General features: G+C 63.6%; 2 protein-coding genes across 2 annotated transcripts in view; one reads left to right on the top strand and one right to left on the bottom strand.

The window, feature by feature from the left end:
• The window catches only part of TAF4 (TATA-box binding protein associated factor 4), a 32,760-nt gene extending 21,604 nt beyond the window's left edge, over nt 1-11,156 (top strand). Inside the window, exons 8-15 of the mRNA XM_055137382.1 lie at nt 8-155; nt 360-474; nt 1,976-2,145; nt 2,336-2,466; nt 3,010-3,135; nt 3,510-3,566; nt 3,824-3,943; nt 9,761-11,156. Coding sequence (XP_054993357.1) covers nt 8-155; nt 360-474; nt 1,976-2,145; nt 2,336-2,466; nt 3,010-3,135; nt 3,510-3,566; nt 3,824-3,943; nt 9,761-9,928 — 1,035 coding nt within the window. The 3' untranslated portion in view covers nt 9,929-11,156. The remainder of the gene's footprint in view (nt 1-7; nt 156-359; nt 475-1,975; nt 2,146-2,335; nt 2,467-3,009; nt 3,136-3,509; nt 3,567-3,823; nt 3,944-9,760) is intronic.
• Nucleotides 11,157-13,797: 2,641 nt separating this feature from the next.
• Nucleotides 13,798-19,751, bottom strand: part of CDH4 (cadherin 4) — a 69,845-nt gene continuing 63,891 nt past the window's right edge. Inside the window, exons 11-16 of the mRNA XM_055137383.1 lie at nt 19,527-19,669; nt 18,078-18,311; nt 17,101-17,334; nt 16,334-16,473; nt 15,472-15,636; nt 13,798-15,169 (exon numbers count right to left, since the gene is read on the bottom strand). Of these exons, the coding sequence (XP_054993358.1) occupies nt 14,966-15,169; nt 15,472-15,636; nt 16,334-16,473; nt 17,101-17,334; nt 18,078-18,311; nt 19,527-19,669 (1,120 nt within the window). The 3' untranslated portion in view covers nt 13,798-14,965. The remainder of the gene's footprint in view (nt 15,170-15,471; nt 15,637-16,333; nt 16,474-17,100; nt 17,335-18,077; nt 18,312-19,526; nt 19,670-19,751) is intronic.

Raw genomic sequence — 19,751 nt, 5'->3', positions numbered from 1 at the left:
GTCGCAGGTGATCCAGCAGCCGCCGAAGCCGGGGACGCTGCTCCGGCCCCCCCAGGTGACCCTGACGCAGACGCCCATGGTCGCACTCCGGCAGCCCCACAGTCGCATCGTGCTGACGACGCCGCAGCACATCCAGCTGAACCAGCTGCAGCCAGGTGAGGCCGCGCTGGGCAGCCACCACCGGCGTGTCGCCTGCTCTCGTCCCCCGTGGCCGTCCGCACGCAGCCTGTTGCCCGGGCGCCCGCAGGAGGGCCGTGTGGGAGCCTGGCGCTGAGCTGGCACCCCACATCTCGGGCGGACGGGCTGTCAGGTGCCCGTGCCGGGGCCCGGTGGGGTCACCCGTGCCTTCTGCCCTGCAGTCCCCGTGGTGAGGCCTGCGGCGCTGCCTGGAACCAAAGCTCTCTCTGCGGTCTCGGCCCAAGCGGTGGCAGCGCAGAAGAACAGACTCAAGGAGCCCGCGGGTGGCTCTTTCCGGTAAGGACGGGGTGCCGGGCCCCAGGCTGCGGGGCGGGTCGCTGCTCTATCCCCCCCGGTCAGCTGGAAAGCGTGGGGGCCGAAACCTCTGGGCTCAGATGGGCCCTCTGCTCCGGGGTTGACCCTGGGCCGTGCGTGGCCTCTGTTACCCGCAACCTGGCCCTCCAGGAAGCTCTTCCTGCCCCTCGCAGGCCGTGTGGGGTGACGGACGCAGCCGAGGCCCTGCCCTAGTCTTAGTCATAGGCTTGGTCGTGGCTGTGCCAGTGGTGGTGGCCCGAGCTGGGCTCAGTGTCCCAGCAGGACGTGTCCAGGCAGCCGGCTGCGGGGTGTGTGTGCTGTGCCTCAACCCTCAGCCACCGCCTTGTGTGTGGGTGACCCTGGGCCTGAGCCACCCCACTAGACACCAAGATCGGGCCGCGGTGTGCCCGGAGGGCTGGAGCCCTGGGTTTGATCCCGTGCTGTGTGGACCCCCGAGTGCTGCTGGACATGCCCCAGACAGAACAGAAGGCACGTCCATGGGACAGTGGGGGGCCTTGGCTCCGCTTTGTTGCAGAGGGAGCCTGGAGGTGGGGCAAAGGGAAACAAGTGTGCTCGTGCCAGGGCTGCAGTGTGACTCGGGTCCCTGAGCTGGACCAGCGCAGGCAGACTGCAGAGACCCTTCCCGGGCGCCCATGCAGGGTCAGCCGGGGCAGAGGACAGCAGCCCTGAGGGGAGCAGCCGGCGATGCCCCCCGCCTCACGTGGAATTCCATTCCTCATGAGACCTGAGCTCCGGCAGCAGGCGGCACCTGGTTCACTTGGGACCTGTTGGCTGCGGGCTCTCCTGGGACAGTTGGTCACGCCAGAGCTCTGCAGGGTTTCCAGACCCTTTCCAGAGAGAAGGGGACCCTGGGTGGGAGGCCTTGCTCTTCCCCAGGTTGTGAGGGCCGGTACAGTGGTTGGTGTGCCGCCTCTTACTTGGCATGCTCAGGGCGCCCTGCACAGGTCAGCCGACCAGTCTGTCCATCCGTCTGTCCTCCTGCCCCTGCACAGGCCAGGCCCGTCCATCCGTCTGTCCTCCTGCCCCTGCACAGGCCAGGCCCGCCCGTCGTCTGTCCTCCTGCCCCTGCACAGGCCAGGCCTGTCTGTCCATCCGTCCTCCTGCCCCTGCACAGGCCAGGCCCGTCCGTCCATCCGTCCTGCCCCTGCTTGGGCCCATCTCGTCCTGCCCTGGCATAGATCTGTGTTCCGTTCACCCGCCCCATCTCCGTGGCCCTTTCGTCCGTGTGTCCGTGTGTCCCCTTGCCTTTCTGTCTGTGCAGAGCCTCAGGCTCGCTCCTGCTGGTATTTCCTTCGTCCAGAGCGGTCACTTTCTCAGGACACAGCCTGGCTTACTGCTGGGGGCCAGTGCAGTGCCGGGGTCTGAGCCTTCCTCGGTCCCCTCATAGCTCCCGTGGCGGCTGCCCACTGAGCTTGTCTTCCCGTGCTTGTGGGCCGTCTGGACGAGCAGTCTCTCTCTGCAGGGACGATGACGACATCAACGACGTCGCCTCGATGGCCGGGGTCAACCTGTCGGAAGAGAGTGCCAGGATCCTGGCCACCAACTCGGAGCTGGTGGGCACCCTCACTCGGTCGTGCAAGGACGAGACCTTCCTGCTGCCGGCGCCGCTGCAGAGACGGATCTTGGAGATCGGTGGGTGGTGCCTGGCCAAGCCACCGCAGGGACGGTCTCTGGCTGGGTGGCCCGGGGTCAGGTGCGAGCCCTGTAGCCAGGGCTCGGCGGCCTGTGGCAGGACCCCGCCTCCCGGGGCCGCCCCAGGTGCTCAGGGGAGCAGCAGGAGCAGAGCAGCCGCCGCGGCCGTGACGCCATCCCCATCCCGCAGGTAAGAAGCACGGCATCACGGAGCTGCATCCGGACGTGGTGAGCTACGTGTCCCACGCCACGCAGCAGAGGCTCCAGAACCTGGTGGAGAAGATCTCAGAGACGGCGCAGCAGAAGAACTTCTCCTACAAGGTGCCCGGCCCTGGCGGCCCCCGGGAGGCCCTGGGAAGGCCTGTCTGGGCAGGCAGGGGTGGGTCCTCAGGAGGAGGCGTGGAGGGGCCTGCTGGAGGGTGTTGGCTTACCTGGATAGCTCGTGGGGTCCCCTGGATACGCCCAGTGTCCGGTGCTGACGTGGCCTGCCGTGGCTCCCGATGGTGTCGAGACGCGGGCCGTGGGGTTTGCACTGCGGGGGGTGCACAGCAGGGAGTGTCTGTCTCTGAGTCGGACTGAGGGACCCAGGTGGATCGCCAGGTCCAAGTCCCAGCGGCAGCTGTGTGCAGGGGTCAGTCCGCCAGCTTCCAGATGCCTGTGGGCCGGGAACCGCCCTGTGCAGGCCAGGTCATGTGCCTGGCACGGCTGGCAGGGGTGGGAAGGGGCCTCAGGTGCCAGAGTGACTGTCTGGGCCGAGTGTCCTGTGCCCCCGGCAGGGGGAGCTGCCTCTGCTCTCTGCTTTGTGGGCCTGGGGACTGGGGGCACCCACCTATGCGACAGTCACCATCTGCAACCCTGCTGTAGGACGATGACCGATACGAGCAGGCCAGTGACGTCCGGGCTCAGCTCAAGTTCTTCGAACAGCTTGATCAGATCGAGAAACAAAGGAAAGATGAGCAGGAAAGGGAGATCTTGATGCGAGCAGCCAAGGCAAGTGTCCGCCACTCTCGGTCAGCTCATGCTCTGCCTCCTCGGCGGGGCCCAGGGAGCACTCGTGAGACCACGTCCTTGCTCACACGGCCGCTTTGGAAGAGAAACTTCCCTTTCCTGCCCGTGGCGCGCAGTCAGGGCTGCGAGAGGCACGTGGTCGGGGCGGCGTGATTGTACAGCTGCTGGGCGCTGCCTTGCATAGCGCTGACCTGGCTTCCTTCCCAGTGCCACCAGGGTCTCGAGCCCTCCAGGAGTGGTTCCTGAGCACCACTGGGTGTGGTCCCAGACAAGGCATGTGGTTTTGTCGTGGGGCCTGTCTGTCACTCAAACAACGTGCTCACCTGACACGCTGCTTCCTCTTGCTTTGCCAACAGTCTCGATCCAGACAAGAAGATCCAGAGCAGTTAAGGTTGAAACAGAAAGCAAAAGAGGTGCGTGTTCGAGGCCCCTTGGGCAGGGGGGCCCGCACTCGGTCTCGCGGGGAGGCTGTTGTGTGGATTTAAAGATCCTCTTGCTTCTGAACTTGGGAGATGAGTGTGTGTTGCTTTATTACCTTCAGGACTGTGGAATGTTCTTACTGCGTGAAAGGAGCCCATTTGTTAAATGCATCTCCGTTTAGGGATGTGGGGGCCCACTCTGTGGCTCTGCCTGTGCATGAACGACCCTTCTCTTCACTTTCCAAACAAAGATGCAGCAACAGGAGCTGGCACAGATGCGGCAGCGTGATGCCAACCTCACGGCACTGGCGGCCATTGGGCCAAGGAAGAAGAGGAAAGTGGACTCCCCGGGCCCGGGGTCGGGAGCAGAGGTAAGAGGGGCAGGACTCCCCTCCCGTGCTGGCAGACGGGGCCGGGAACCGGCTCTCCTGCCCGGCCCAGGCACTTCACACCTGCGTGTTTAAACTTTGAGCCCCAGTCAGCTTGTTTGAGGCCATCACATGAGCCAAAAGTTTTGTGTCACGGTCGAATATGGTGCTGTTGGGACCAACCCGGAGAGGATTTGGGAAGATTGCAGCGCGTCAGTGCGGGACATGGGTCTGGCTGGCTGGCTCCCTGGAGAAGGAGGCACATTTGCACACAAGTGTTCCCCATATCGGAACTGGGGGCAGACGGGGTGTGTTCAGGGGACAGTGGGGGTCCAGCCTGAAAGCATCGTGCTTTCCCACCTGTTTCTCCAGCCTGCTCGCCTCCTTGCCCCGTCTGTGCATGGCGTCTGCCCGGGAGGCCACAGCGCTCTCCCCTTCCTAGGCCCAGCACGCGGGCAGGTACTTGTCTTTGCTTTCAAGACTTTTGTCTTTACGATTTAATGTCTCTGATGTGCTTGATTTGGGCTGGAGCAATAGTGCAGCAGGTAGGGCGTTTGCCTTGCATGCGGCCGACCCGGGTTCGGTTCCTCCATCCCTCTGGGAGAGCCCGGCAAGCTACCGAGAGTATCCTGCCCCCACGGCAGAGCCTGGCAAGCTACACGTGGCATATTCGATATGTCAAAAACAGTAACAGCAAGTCTCACACTGGAGACGTTACTGGTGCGTGCTCGAGCAAATCGATGAGCAACGGGATGACAGTGACAGTGAGAGTGACAGTGATGTGCTTGATTTGGCTGGGCAAATCCAACTATCTGTTACTCAGCTATAGAACCAGAAACTAGAAAGGGAACTTCGTGAACCCATGAACTAGAGCAGAGCCTTGGGGCTGGAGCACACGCCTGGCACGCAGAGCCTCGGGATTGATCCCTGCGAGCACAGAACCGTCAGGCCCACACTGCGGCCAGAGTCCGAGAGGGGAGGCCCCTGCACTGGACTCGCACGCTCCATCTAAACAGACGCTCCTTGAACTCCCGTCACTGCTGGGCTCTCCCAGGTGCAGGAAATGCCATTCCGGTTGCTGGTACGCACTTTTACATCACGAAAAGATGGGATTTTCCCAATTGCTTTCGCAGGGTTGCAGAGGGCTGTCATGCCTTGGGACCCGCGGGTCAGTGTCCGCCTCACATTCTGAACATTTGGGCGATCTAGATCTCAGAGGTGGTTGTGTGTGTGTGTTAGCCCGGCAAGCTACCGAGAGTTTCCCGCCTGCACGGCAGAGCCTGGCAAGCTCCCCAGGGCGTATTCGATATGCCAACAACAGTAACAAGTCTCACAATGGAGATGTTACTGGTGCCCGCTCGAGCAAACTGATGAGCAACAGGATGACAGCGATACTGTTTTCTACCAGGGCGGTTTCCAGCCACCCGTCTGCTCCGTGCTGTGCTTTGCCATGTCTCGGTCAGGCCACTCTGGCGCTCTTCCTTGAGGACGAGGGCGGTGTCAGGGTGTGCCCACGCCTGCGCCTGCTGCCCTCAGCTCCCTCCGGGGAGTGTCTGCCCGGCGGGTTCTCGTGCCCCGGTGTGCTGCAGCCCAGCTCGTGACGCGGGTGCCCTCAGTTCCGGGCTGTGCGCCTGGCCCGGCCGTGCCTCCGCCTCCCCGCCTAGCCCGGGGCCCCCGACGCCCCTGCCGCCCCAGAGCCGGCAGTCCCGCCTGCCTGCTCGTGGCATTAACAGATAGTCTTGTTAGTTTACCCCGGTGTCGGGAAACGCGGGGAGAGCGGGCCGCCACGACAACTCTGTCCCTTCCACTCCCCCCGGGGCGGTCAGAGTCAGCCGGTACCTTTGCCACCTGCACGCCCACTCAGCATGGGGCCCGCCCCTCACGCGGGCCGCTCCTCCCCATACCTCAGTCCCTGCCCCATCCTGGGGGCCTCCCAGCCCTTCTCAGGTGTAGGCCCACCTGCCTTGCCCAGCCTGCTGGGGAGTGTTGGCGCCTTGGCTGAGACAACACTGGACCCAGCGGCCCCCATCCCAGCCTGCCTGGGCCTGCGGCCTGGCACCTGGCCGTGCCCGAGGTACCCAGGGTTTGCTCAGTGGTGCTTGGGTCATGCAGGGCCAGAGTCGGGTCCATCACATGCCCACTGACTGCCTCCCGTCTGAACCCCGCCTCCGAGGCTGCCTCCTTGCGACCCTCAGCCTTGTGGTCTGGGGCCGGCTCCTGGGCCAGCATCATGCCTGGCGTGACGGGCTCTGTTCATGCCCTGTGGGATTTTGGCCGCAGCAGGAGATGCCGGGGGACACGGCTCCTACCGTTGGGGGTGGTGCCAGCCCCGCCTGGCCTGTGCGCTCGTCTCCCGTGGTCGGTGTGGCTCGTGGTGTGCCTTCTGCGTTGTGCAGGGCCCAGGTGCTCCCCGGCCCCCTCGGCTGCCTCCCTGGCCTTGGGGCTGTGTCCCAGGGTGGACACCGGCCAGGGCCCTGGACAAGCCCTTTGCGCCGCTGCAGCCTCTTCCCTGGACTCAGTGCTGGGTGCCTTCTGCCCCGCGCCCCCTTGGCCCGGCTCTGGCTGGCTGAGTCTGTTGCGCATGCTCCCTGGACTGGGTGACCCTTTCACAGCGTCCTCAGCGCCCTTCTTACGTGTGTACGCCCTGTGCGGGCGCTTTGCTGCCTCACCAGGACGCTGCTAGTTGTGCCCTGCCTGGGTGGGCTCACCCCAGTCTGTCCCTCTGACGCTTTTTGCAGCTTTTGGGTCATACCTGGCGGTGCTCAGGGGTTGTCCTGGCTCTGCACTCAGGAATGACCTCTGGCGGGGCTCGGGCCACGGGACTCGCTGCCGTGTGCTGTGGCTCCGGGGACTGCGCCAGCCTTGTCAGAGTGATGTGCACACAAAGAACCTGGATCCATCACCTTTGCTGGGCCGGTGTGCAGAGCCTGGGAGCTGGGGTGTGGCTGCGGGTGTGTGTGCCACGCGCCCTGCCCGCAGTCCTGTTCCTCGCTCTGAGCAGCCGCGCTCAGGTTTCCTGGCTTCAGGCTGTCTGCGTCCTGGGATGGCCGCCTGGCTCCTTGTCCATTTCCCCATTTCCCTGAGCCACCGCCTCGCTGACCACCTGAGTGTCCCTGCGTCCCTGCCTTTGCTACTGTCCTCCCAGGCCTGGCCAGTCATTGTCCCGGAGTTGACTTGTCATCCCCCCGTTTCCTCTTGAGCTCAGTAGATGTTCCTCATGGTGGAGTTGAGTCAAGGCCCGTGAGGGAAGGCTCTGCCGCGGGTGGCGCCCCCTGCCGCAGCAATCTCCTGTGTGGGTGTGGGTGTGTCTCCGGAGTGTGTGCGACTGTGGTGTGTGCAGGGGTGTGAGGGAGCATATCCTGCCCTCCGGCTGCCTTCCTGCTCCCCCCATTTCCTAGGCCTTTGTGGAAGGTCGCCTGTCCCTGTCTCTTCCTTAGAAACTTTCTGGCTGCCCCTCCCTGACCAGCTCTGTGCTCTGGGCCATTTCCTAGTGCTCTGGCCGAGGGGCAGGTGCACGAGAGCTGCTGTGGGTTGTCCTGTAGTCTGCATGTGCGCATGTCCCTAGGAAGTATGTGCACGTGCCTGTGTATGCTCAGGTGCTGTGTATGTGTGCTTGTGCTTGTGTGTCACGTGCCTTCATATGCATGTTTATGTGTGCACATATCCATTTGCATGTGTATGTGCTGGTGTGCACACATGTGCATGTTCGTATGTTGCATGTGTGCATGTCCTTGCATGTGTGTCCCTATTTGTGCCTTGTGTGTGCATGGGCCCCTGTACATGTGCATATATCTGTGTGTATTCCTGTACGTGCATGTGTTTCTGCAAGTGTATGTATTCCTGTGTGTCCCTGCGTGTGTGCAGGTATCTCTGCATGTTTGCATTCCTGTGGTTAATTCTTGCACGTGCATGTATCCCGTGCCTGTGTGTGTGCGTGTGTGCCGTGTGCCTGCGCCTTCATCTCCCCTCAAGGTTTGGGTCGTGCAGACTGGATCTCCTGTAAATGGCTCACGACTATCCCCACTGCCTGGTCTGTGTGCAGCTGGACTCACGTGTCCTGTACTCAGGTGGAAGAGGCTGACTCAGCTGGGCCTGCCAGTGTGTGTGTGTGTGTGTGTGTGTGTGTGTGTGTGTGTGTGGCCATTGAGCCCCAGGACAGGGCAGCGGGTGGGGACTGGCTGCTCGCTGCATGTGCTGCTGGCCTTGGGATCGGGGCCAGGTTCTTTCTTGGTTGCTTTATGTGGGGCCACACGCCTGCGCCTGCTACGGAGTCTTTGTCTCACGTGTCCAGGCCAGCTGCATGGACCCTGTGAATTCCCTGAGGGTCACCTCGCCTGGTGCAGACGGCAGTGCCTGCCCCCCGCCCCCCCGTCCGGAGCACGTGGCTGCTCAGCCCAGCCCTCCCTCCACTGGGCCGCCCCCCTGGAGAGCAGCCTTCGAGAGCGTGCCGTATGTGGCCGTGGGCTCCTGCTCCCGTAGCCCGGGCAGTGCAGCGCCAAGTGGCACAGCTGTGTGCTCGGGAGCTCCTGGGCAGAGATCGGGCTGTGAGCAGTGTGGACTGTTGCCCCACGTGCCTGCCTCCTCCTGGTTTCTAGCAGAAGTGCCTACCATGTGACCCTTCTGTGATGGGTGGGCCCGGGGGCCGGCGGCCAGGCCCCATCCCCGCAGACGTGCTGGCCCTGACCCCCACCCTGTGGTTCTCTTACTGCCCTTCCCAGGGCTCCTGGGCCCCAACCTAATGGCCTGGGGCAGCTGCCTGGAAAGCCTGATTTGTTTTTCAAACTGGAGACATCTCCCAGCGACTCAGCACCCCCAGTGTCTGGGCGTGAAGAAGCTTCAGGGAGACCCCCTATATGGGAGTGATGTTCCTCTGCCACCTTTGTGGCAGCTGGCCGCTTGCCACACTGCAGCCTGGCTGAGCAGGTGTGTGAGTGATGTGCCTTGTCCGCCACCTGCTGGCCGCTCGCCACACTGCAGCCTGGCTGAGCAGGTGTGTGAGTGATGTGCCTTGTCCGCCACCTGCTGGCCGCTCGCCACACTGCAGCCTGGCTGAGCAGGTGTGTGAGTGATGTGCCTTGTCTGCCACCTGCTGGCCCTTTGCCATACTGCAGCCTGGCTGAGTAGGTGTGTGAATGATGTGCCTTGTCTGCCACCTGCTGGCCACTCGTCACACTACAGCCTGGTCGAGTAGGTGTGTGAATGATGTGCCTTGTCTGCCACCTGCTGGCTGCTGGCTGCACTGCAACCTGGCTGAGTAGGTGCATGAATGAGACTCTTGTCTGCCACCTGCTGGCCCTTCGCCACACTGCAGCCTGGCTGAGCTCTAATACAGCCACGCGGGCCTGAGGTGTCTAGGGTGGTCGAGTCGTGCGTTGCCTGTGTTCCATCCGGTTCCACCCAGCACTGGGCAGCCCCCAGCACTGTCAGGAGTGTGCTGGGTCCGTAGCACCCACCAATGAGTGTGGCTTTGCCAACATCAATAGCTAAATTACTTTCTTTTTGATTTCAAATGCTACACGAACAGCTTTTCACCTGGTGGAACAGGGGTGGGGGTGAGGTGTGGCCAGGGAGGCCCGTGGAGATGGGTCTGAGCGGGTGTGTGGGGCCCTGGTTCTGTGCGGGCCGGCCCTGGCACAGTGCTGCTGCAGTGCCCGTCCCTCTCTCCTGTTCCCAGGTCTCAGTGGGGACTTGCAGGGGTTGTGGTCACACCCTGGGATTGCAGATATCTGCATCCCCTGTCTGTCGTCCCTGGAGCAGCTCTGCCAGCTCTTCCCTCCTCCCTGTGCCTCTGACCCGGCTCTTTCTTCCTCTTGCTTCCAGGGCTCGGGCCCCGGCTCCGCCATCCCAGGCAGCTCCGGTGTTGGAACCCCCAGGCAGTTCACGCGACAAAGGATCACGCGGGTCAACCTCAGGGACCTCATATTCTGTTTAGAAAACGAGCGTGAGACAAGCCATTCGCTGCTGCTCTACAAAGCATTCCTCAAGTAGCACAGTGGCCCAGACGGCACGGCTGGGGACGCTTTTCTATATTTGCAGATCACGCCTTTTTGTAACGAGCAAACGGGATCTTCTTTAAACCGCCGCCTCTTTGCAACGGAACCGTTTTATATTCCTGTTTCTAAGTCAGCTCTTCAGTACAGACGGACACGCACTTCTGTGACAAGACAGAGGCCCGTGGGTCCTGGCAAAGGACAGCGAATCCTGACTCATCTTCGATTGAGTGGCCTTCTTGCCAAACAAGCCATATAAAACTGATGGAATCGTCTAGCAAATAACCCGCTCTCCTCTGTCACCTCGTAGCAGTCCCAATGATTTCCGCGTCTGGTTTAGTTCAACCTGACTTCCCGCGTAGGGTGTGTCTACAGCCAATGACCTCATTTCATTTATTTTATTTTTGTACCAGTCAGTTGGCAAAGCAAACTGATTTTTAGAGTATTTATCTCCCCCTTTGTTCGAATTCTTGAGGGTCCCCATGTCGCGCCTCCCCTGGGGGCTGAGCCCGGGGGCGGGCCTGGGCGCCTTCTGAATGTGGCCCTTGTACAAATGCAGTTTATTTGCTATCGTTTGTAAAGCTGTAAAGTTAAAAGAAATGAAAACCTTTTCAGCATAAATATATTTTACTTGCACTGTGTTTTTTAGCTAAAAGTGAAAACTTAGATGAAATAAAATCAAAGTTGAGAAGAATCATCAAAAGACTGTTTCTCAGTGTGAATCAAGTGTTGGACAATGGTCGTGTATCTTGTCGGTGACTGTACATAATTCTCGGCACATGCAATGGCTGTGGAGCTGGAATTATTTTACTAAGAGACTGCGAGCTGGGGCCGCAGGGCCGCTGCAGGGTCCCTTCTTTGTACCTATTTTTTTATTACAAATATACTAATTGGTTCTTTATATTTTCAGAGGTTATTGTATGAAATTGTCTATTGATAGTACTTTTATGACTGTAAATACCCGGCTTTCTCCGTGGGTGCTCATGGGCTCTCGCCCTCCCGTGAGCTGAATGCTGATCAGTATTTTTTATCGACGCCTGAAAGCTGTTACCCCTTTATTTTGTCTTTTAGGAAATCCCCGTCTTTCCATTTTTTCATGTAAATTTTGCACAGTTACTTGTTCATATGTAAATATTTTACTTTCAAAAATGAAGTTTTTAATTGCTATTGTTTTATATAGGATTGAAAGAAAATTAACTCCTTTATTAAAAACAAATTTATCTGTATCTGTTTTGCCTATTTTTTCCACTTTTCTGAGTCTCGAATCTTGCCCCCGCTCCTGGTGGGGATTGGGGCGCGGCCCTGTGTGGCTGGTGCCCCTCGCCCGGCCCCCCCTGGGCATTCTCGAGCCTGGACATGGGGGCACGTGGGGGGACAGGGCTGCTGCCAGGACTCGCCGTCCCCCGTCTGGTCTCGAGTGTGTGGGGCGCTGCCTCGGGGGTCCCTGTGATGTGCTGGTCCCGCGCCCAGATCCCGCCTCCGGGCCTGGGTAGGCCCTGCTGCACGGAGCGACCTCAGCCGCCCTGTCGGCTGCTCCTGGGCACCAGGCGTGGGCAGGTGAGGGGGCCGCCTGTCCCTGTCTGGCCCCTTGCAGTGGGGAAGGGCCGGTGCGGGCTTGTTCGTGGGCCGCTGTCCGCCCGGGTGTCCCCGTGTGCCCCCGCCCTGGTGCCCGCTGCCCTGCGAGCCCAGCAGGAAGAAGCAGGTTTGGGAGGAGGAGGACGGGGGGGCCTGTCCTGGACCCCCAGGAGTGAGGGGCGAACTGCACCGCTCACGGAGCCCCTCTGGTGGCCTGCCGGACCCTCTCCTCCAGCTCAGAGAAGTCTCGCCCCCGTGTTTGCAGGGGCGTGAGGTGTGTGGCGAGCGGCCCGTGTCACAAGCCCCTCAAGGGCTGGGAGACACGCTCAGCTCTGGCACAGCACTGCCCCCTGCTGGAGGGCTGAGGGTAGGAGCCCTCAGGGTCCCCGGGATGGGCAGGCCGGATGCCAAGCTCGCTGGGAGCACCATGCGGAGCACCATGCTCAGTTGGGGGGTGGTTCTGAGCTGTTGTTGCTCCTGCCTCGGGCTGTCTGGGGCCCAGTGTCGCCTGCTCACTGTCCTCGTGCTGGTGGCAGCAATGCAAGTGCGAGACAAAAGGGGGCCGTGCGCCCTGTCTGCAGCCCCCGGGTGCCACACGCCCATGCGTGCAGTGGGTGCTCTCACGCTAGTGCTCATCATGGAGTGATCCTCAGACTAGTGCTCAGCAGTGAGTGCTCCCTCAGCTGTCTGGCCTCTCCAGGCTCCTCTTAGGACCGAGCACTGTCCCCCTGGCAGCCCAGGCTCTGCCGGGGGTCACAGCTGTGCACATGGGTGCGTGGGGGTGCTGGGTGTCCCTGCGGCTCACTGTGGGAGAGGAGGCTCAGGCAGGGTGTGGGCGGGAACAGGCCTGTGGGCTCACCCAGGAACTCACGGTGCGGCCGCTGACCCCCGTGACCGCGAGGCACACGGGCGCCTCATGCCAGCCGTGCCTGAGCCCCCTGACTTGGCCCACTGTGGGCCACTCCTCCTGCCTGCACCCCTCTAGGCTGCCCCGCGCCCTCCCCGCACTCTCCTTCCTCACCCCTCCCTGCGACCTCCTCACGCCCTCCTCCTCTTGGTCCTTCCTTCCTACATTCTTCCTCCCCGCACCCCTACTTCCCTGCACCCCTTTCCTTCCCCCTTCCTCTGCTCCCTCAGCCTCTTCCCCTGGACAGGCCTGCCCAGCTGACGTGTCAGACCCTTTCACGTCCCAGTCGGGGCCCTGCCGTGCCCGCTGCTGGCACTGGGTGGCAGTGTGGCCCCGCAGGGGTGCAGCCTCCGGCAGGGCGTCTGCAAGGTGGGTGTTCTTGGGGGCTGGGATCGCTCCGGGGTCTCACCTGGCAGGGTGCAGGCAGGTCACACGGGGTGGGGGGTGGCAGCTGCCCCCTTGGGCCCTGGGCCAGCTCCGTCCCACACGCACCCTGCTCATGCCAGCACACGCTAGGGCTGGTGGGGAGAGGCTGGGAGGGGGGGCATCGCAAGCTTGTCACGTTGCTGTGTGGACGTGGGGTCCCTGTGGGGCCCAGGTGTTCGCCCTGGGGCAGAGGGGAGCCTGGGCCGGGCCTGGGGCAGATGCTGACTCCTGGGGGCCGCTGAGCCCTGACTGGGGGCCCGGGCCCTCCACAGGGAGCACTATCGTGTGATCCCTTGTCTCCCATCTTGGGTTCAGGTGTGGGGGGCCCCAGCCGGGCCCCTCCTGGCACAGCGGGCACAAGAGAGCTCGGCTCAGCGCCAGCCTGCAGGTGCCTGGTCGTGCCTGGCCTCCGGCCGCCCCCGTCTCGACTGTCCCCGGCTGCCCCTTAGGGGGCTGTGGGGGGCGCTGAGGCTGCGGGGCAGCAGGCTGGCGCCGGCTTCTCTAGGTTACACGGTGTCGGCCCCCTCTTCCTCGCCCGCCCCCCACCCACCTTGTCCCTGCCTCCATGCCCCCTCCTCTGCCCCTCGGGGGGCCACTGTGGCGTCGGGAGCCTGGCCGGAAGACGGGGACACTGAGGAAAGGTCATGGGGACGGTGGCGGGATGGTCCCCTAGATGCCACCTGGAGTGACCCTGGGCAGAGCCCGGAGGACGCCAGAGGGCTGTTGGGTGTGATGAAGGCGGGGGCAACTTGGGGGGTCGGGCCCGCGGAAGCAGCCGAGGGCATGGGGCCCCGAGAGAGGAGGCGGTGCGGCCACTGTGGGAACGGGGCTTATTAACGGGCTTATTAACGGGTTTATTAAGGGGGTTTATTTGGGCGCCCGGACGGGAACATCACCGCTTGGCCTTTTTTTTTGCCTTTTTTTTTTTGATACAAAATGATACAAACAACGATACAAAATAGTTGTGCTGTTGACGGTTACAAAAGATGTGGAACGTGTGTCGGCGCCCTCCGGGCGCAGCGCGAATGCATCAGACTCCAGAACCTTCCCAGGACGACCACGGGCATGCGAGCTGCTACGTCCGTTTCCGAACAAACATGCAGGGCGGGGCTCGGCGAGCGGGAGGGGGAGGGGCAGGCGCCGCCAGCACGGGGGTCTGCGGAGGCAGCCTGGAGTGGACACACACCGAGGCGCCCCCGGCCCGCGTGGACGAGCTGCTGCGGAGGCCTCCTGCGGCCCCACTGCCCGTGGCGCCTGGGCTGCTGGGTCGGGCAGAGACCCCCGGACCCAGCGGGGGCGTCGGGCTCAGGCTTCAGCGGGAGGCGTGGCCCGCGAGGCTGGACTCTGCGGCCCTCCCAGCTGCCTGACCCCTGCCGGGACATGCGGGTGGAGGCCCCCGGGCTCGGGCGGGGCCCCAGGCGAGACACAGGTCAAGGCTGCCCCTCCCGCCCCGGGGCCTTGGGGGGGGGCAGCCAGGCCGGCCCCTGCCCAGAGCTGGAAATGGGGGTCGGGGGGAGGACCCTGGGTCACCAGCCACCCAGATACGCAGCTGCGCAGGTCCTGCCCGGCCCAACTCGCAGATGAGCTCGGGGCGTACAGGGGCTCAGGGCAGACCCCCGGGGCCTGTCCCCTCCCCCTTCCCTGAAGCAGTGCTGGGGGCTGGACTGGTCATGGTCACGGCACCTTCGCCCTCCTGGGGGCTGGGGAGGGGCGGGCTCAGGACAGAGGCCGTGGGCCCCAGGTCAGCTCCCGGCCGGTCAGGGGTCTGGCCCCTCAGGGTGGGCAGGCGAAGGCAGGTCCAGCGCCGGCCTGCGGGGGGGTGGACTGGGGCCGGGGTGGCCCCAGCACAGGTGGGCAGCACCAGGGTCAGCCCATGTCCGCGGCAGCCGCGCACCCGAGAGCCTGGCTGGACGTGACCGCGGGGGGCAGCCGCCCCTTCTCCTCAGACTGACGCCCGGTGCCCGTCCTCCCTGTGGCCAGCGCTGGCCTGCGGGCGTCACCAGCCAGTCCTGAATGAGGTCGGACACGTGCGCCAAAAGGCACTTTCGTTTCTCGGAGTCGGCGCTCGGCTCCGGGCCCAGGTCTGGCCAGCACCGTGTCCGTCCGTCCGTCCGTCCGTCCGCGTGCCTAGTCCTCGCCGCCGCCGTACATGGCCGCCAGCTTCCGGAAGTGCGGCCCCCACTCGCTCAGGTACTCGTAGTCCTGGTCCCCCGAGCTGGACGAGTCCAGGGAGCTGACGGAGCCGGCCGTGGAGCCGCTGCCCTCGTAGTCGAAGACCAGCAGCGAGTCGTACGGGGGCGCCGTGGGGTCGTTGTCGGCTGCCCGCAGCCCCTGGTCAGCAGAAGTGCGTCAGGGCAGACGGGCAGCGGCTCCCACAGTGCCCACTGCTCCCTGGGGCTGCCGCGGGGAGGGGGGATGCGGGCAGCCCTGGGGGTCGGGGCAACCCTGGGGGTCGGGGCAGCCCTGGGGGTTGGGGCAGCCCTGGGGGTCAGGAGCGGGGTCGGGGGCAGCCCCGGGGGCGGGGGGCAGCCCTGGGGGTCGGGGCAGCCCTGGGGGTTGGGGCAGCCCTGGGGGCCGGGAGCAGCCCTGGGGGCCGGGGGCAGCCCTGGGGGTCGGGGCAGCCTGGGACCCACCTCGCTGATGAACTCGCCTATGTCCCCTGGGCGGGGCACCACTGGCCGGGAGGGGTACTGGGGCTCAGCACCCACCGGCCGCTCATCCACACGCCGGACCCCAGGCCCCTTGCTCAGCACATGCTCCATGGCCTCCGGCTGCTGCAGCTGGCTGAGGTCGTAGTCCTGGGAGGGGCAGGAGGGGCGGGTGGCGGACGGGCAGGGGCACCACTGAAGCACGCGGCTGGTGAGGCCCAGAGTGGCTCCTGCTCAGCAGATGGCCCGCCTTGGCCCCGCCTCAGCCCCGCCTCGGCCCCACAGGCTTCATCCCGTGTTCACGGAGCCCCTCACATGCTCATGCAAGCCTGGAACTCAGCACACAGCACTCAAGACTCTGCACTCAGGATTCAGCACTTGGGACTCAGCACTCAGGACTCAGCACTCAGAACCCAGCACACAGGACCCAGCATCCAGCACTCAGCACTCAGGTCTTAGCACATCAGGACTCAGCACTCAGGACTCAGCACTCAGAACCCAGCACACAGGACCCAGCATCCAGCAGACAGCCGTCAGGACTCAGGACTCAGCACTCAGGACTCAGCACATCAGGACTCAGCACTCAGGACTCAGCACTCAAGACTTAGCACTCGGGAATCAGCACAACAGGACTCAGCACCCAGGACTCAGGACCCAGGACTCGGCACTCAGCACTCAGGACTCAGCACTCAGGGTGCATCATACTTTTCCTCATTCCTCAAAGTGACCTGGAGCGGGGGTCCCTGTGCTCTCCTGGGGGTTGTCTTGCCCTTAGCTGTCCAGCACCAGGCGGTGGACATGGGGTCCCGCCTGCCCTCGCCCCGCCCCAGCCCTCACCGAGGCTCACCTGGTCCTCCTCGCCGCCCCCCTCCTCGTCGTACTTGAGGATGTTGTCCCTCACGTCGTCCTCGGGGTCGATGAGCAGCTGCTTGGTGTGACGCTCTCGCTCGCGCCGCCTCATCCAGGCCACAAACAGCAGCACCAGCACTGCGGGAGCCACGAGACCCAGGCCACGGGTGTGAGTGTCCACGTGCGTGTGTGCGGGCCTGTGTTCATGCGTGTATCTGTGAGAGCATGTGTGCATCATGGCTCCGTATGCTTATATGTGTGCATGCACGTGTCCATGTGTGCATGTGTGACTGAGCATGTGCAAGTGCATGTATCTGTGTCCATGTGTATGTGCCCAGTGCAGATGCATGACCATGCATGCGTCTGCATTGTGTCATGTATCATGCATTGCCCATGTGTCCATGAGTGTCCCATGTGTCCATGTATGTGTGCCCATGTCATGTATGTTCCCATGTGCTGCTTTTCATGTGTGTGCCCGATGTGCATGTGTTGGAGCTGTGGGCTCTGGCCTGGAAGAGGTTCTGGGGTCCCCCCCTCCCCTTCCGGGGCTGCTGTGACTGGCAGGAGGCAGTGGCCGTCTCCTGCCGGCATGGTGGCTCTGAAGTTCGAGCGGGCCGGAAGGGGGCCCCGGCCCAGCCGTGCCAAGGCCAGGGGGCTGGGAAGCTCCTGGGAGGCCGCGGGGTGGGCGCGGTCAGTTTCCTTGCCTCGTGGGGTTTCCAGAAGTTTCCTGGTGGGGGAGGGCCCGGTGCCCGCGGCCGCACTCACCCAGCAGGAGGACGATGCACAGGAGGATGGCCACGATGGCCCCGGTGCCCAGCCCGGCCGCCGCCACAGCGCCCGCGGTGGTACAGTCCCCGTGGTCGTCGCAGGGGCACACCTTGACCTTGATGACCGACGTGTTGGACAGCGGCGGGTTCCCGGAGTCGGTGACCGTGACCGGCACCTCGTACACGCCGGCCTCCAGGAAGAAGACCCGCAGGCGGAGCTGCGCATAGTCGCCTGGCGGGGACACGGCTGTCGGGGGCCACCCGGGAGCACGGGGATGGGACCACCCACTCCCCACACATACGCGCTCCCTGTGGGCACACAGCCATGCCTGCTGTGACATGCACACACACACACACATGAACACAGTGCTCACATACGCGTACACGACATACATGATGGGAACAGAACAGGCTGTAGGTGCACAGGCAAGTTCACACTGCGCAACACGCACATGTGCACATGTATGCACACAACATACACAGGCACACAGCAGACAGAATGTGTAGGGGCACATGTATGTACACACCACAGACACGAGAAAGGCACATGTGTGCTCAGAACACAGCACACTGTTCCTCCAAAGGACACAACACAATGCACACGCACCCCGGGCACACAGCACACACCCCGGGCACACAGCACACACCCCTAAACACGTCACACAATACACGCACGCAGACTCAGAGCACTCGTGCCCAGCACTGCGCACACGCACCCCCAGGCTCACATGGGCACACGTGTGCACCGACACTGCCCCAGGGCTGACACAGCAGCGCTTCCAGGAGCGAGACGGAGCCGTTGGCCGAGACGTCTCCTCCTCTGGAGGCCAGGAGAGCTGACCGCCAGCGCCCAGGACGGGCCCCTCGCAAGGTGCCGCTGTGACCCGGCCTCACTTGCTCACGACCACCTCCGCGGCCAGCCCCGCGGTGCCAGCAGGGAGGGGCCGGGGACCCGAGGCGTGTCCCCGGGCTCACCGCTCAGGCGGGCGATGGTCCAGTTCCTGCGCACGGCGGCGGGGACGAAGGGCAGCTCGAACACGTAGGGCCCCACGTTGGGGTCCATGTCGGCGTCAGCGGCGGTGATGTTGATGGCGCTCAGGCCCGGCCTCTCGCACACCTGCGCCTCCCGGGGCAGCAGCTCGGGCGCGTTGTCGTTGATGTCGATGAGATAGATCTGGAGGGTCCCCGTGCCACTGGCCGGGGGGACTCCTGCAGGACACGGGGCAGGCCATGCTCACGGGCACCACTGGGCACCAGACCAGCCCCCAGCTCGCAGGACAGACCACAGCCCACAGGACAGACCACAGACCACGGGGCAGACCACAGATCACGGGGCAGACCACAGACCACAGGACAGACCACAGACCACGGGGCAGACCACAGACCACGGGGCAGACCACAGATCACGGGGCAGACCACAGACCACAGGACAGACCACAGACCACGGGGCAGACCACAGACCACGTGGAAGACCACAGACCACAGGACAGACCACAGACCACGGGGCAGACCACAGACCACGTGGAAGACCACAGACCACGGGGCAGACCACAGGACAGACCACAGACCACGTGGAAGACTACAGACCACGGGGCAGACCACAGAGCACAGGACAGACCACAGACCACGGGGCAAACCACAGACCACAGGAGAGACCACAGGGCAGACCACAGACCACAGACCACGGGGCAGACCACAGACCACAGGACAGAACGCAGACCATGGGGCAGACCACAGACCACGGGGCAGACCACAGACCACGAAGCAGACCACAGAGCAGAGGAGAGACCACAGACCACGGGGCAGACCACAGACCACAGGACAGCTCACAGGACAGACCACAAACCACAGACCACAGGACAGAACACAGACCACGTGGAAGACTACAGACCACGGGGCAGACCACAGAGCACAGGAGAGACCACAGACCACGGGGCAGACCACAGACCACAGGACAGCTCACAGGACAGACCACAAACCACAGACCACAGGACAGAACACAGACCACGGGGCAGACCAGAGACCATAGGACAGAACACAGACCACGGGACAGACCACAGACCATGGGGCAGACCACAGACCACGGGGCAGACCACAGAGCACGGGGCAGACCACAGCTTGCAGGACACGGCACAGGACAGACCATGGACAGGCCAGGAGACGCTCCCGGGCCCACCCACACCCATGGCCGTCGCCAGCCCAACATCCCAGTACCAAGCCCGGTGCACCTGACCTTGCCTCAGCCACATGCCTGTCCCATACATGCCACACAGCCCTGCACGCACACGCACACCCCACCCCACGCTTGTCACGCATACACCCACCCACACATGACACACGCACTCTCCTGACACAGCACGTGCGTCCCCTCGTCCGGGCGCTCAGAGCGGGGACAGGGGCCTGGGACGGCCATGCCGGGCGCACCGTTGTCGGCCGCGAGGAAGGTGGCCTCATAGACGTTGTTCCTGACGTAGAGGGACTCGCGGTCCAGCACGGCCGCCGTGGTGACCTGCCCGTTGGTGGCGTTGATGAGCAGCCAGCCCGCGGGGTCCGACAGCTTCGAGTACCTGGGGCGGGAGGGGGACCTGCGGGCTGAGCCCAGGGTGGGCCCCGATGGGAGCCGCCGCCCTGACCCACGCGGGACCGGGG

Source organism: Sorex araneus, chromosome 5 (genome assembly GCF_027595985.1).
Source record: "Sorex araneus isolate mSorAra2 chromosome 5, mSorAra2.pri, whole genome shotgun sequence".
Taxonomy (NCBI): Eukaryota; Metazoa; Chordata; class Mammalia; order Eulipotyphla; family Soricidae; genus Sorex; species Sorex araneus.
Note: the sequence above shows the minus strand (reverse complement) of the source record. Positions and strands in the feature narration are given on the sequence as shown.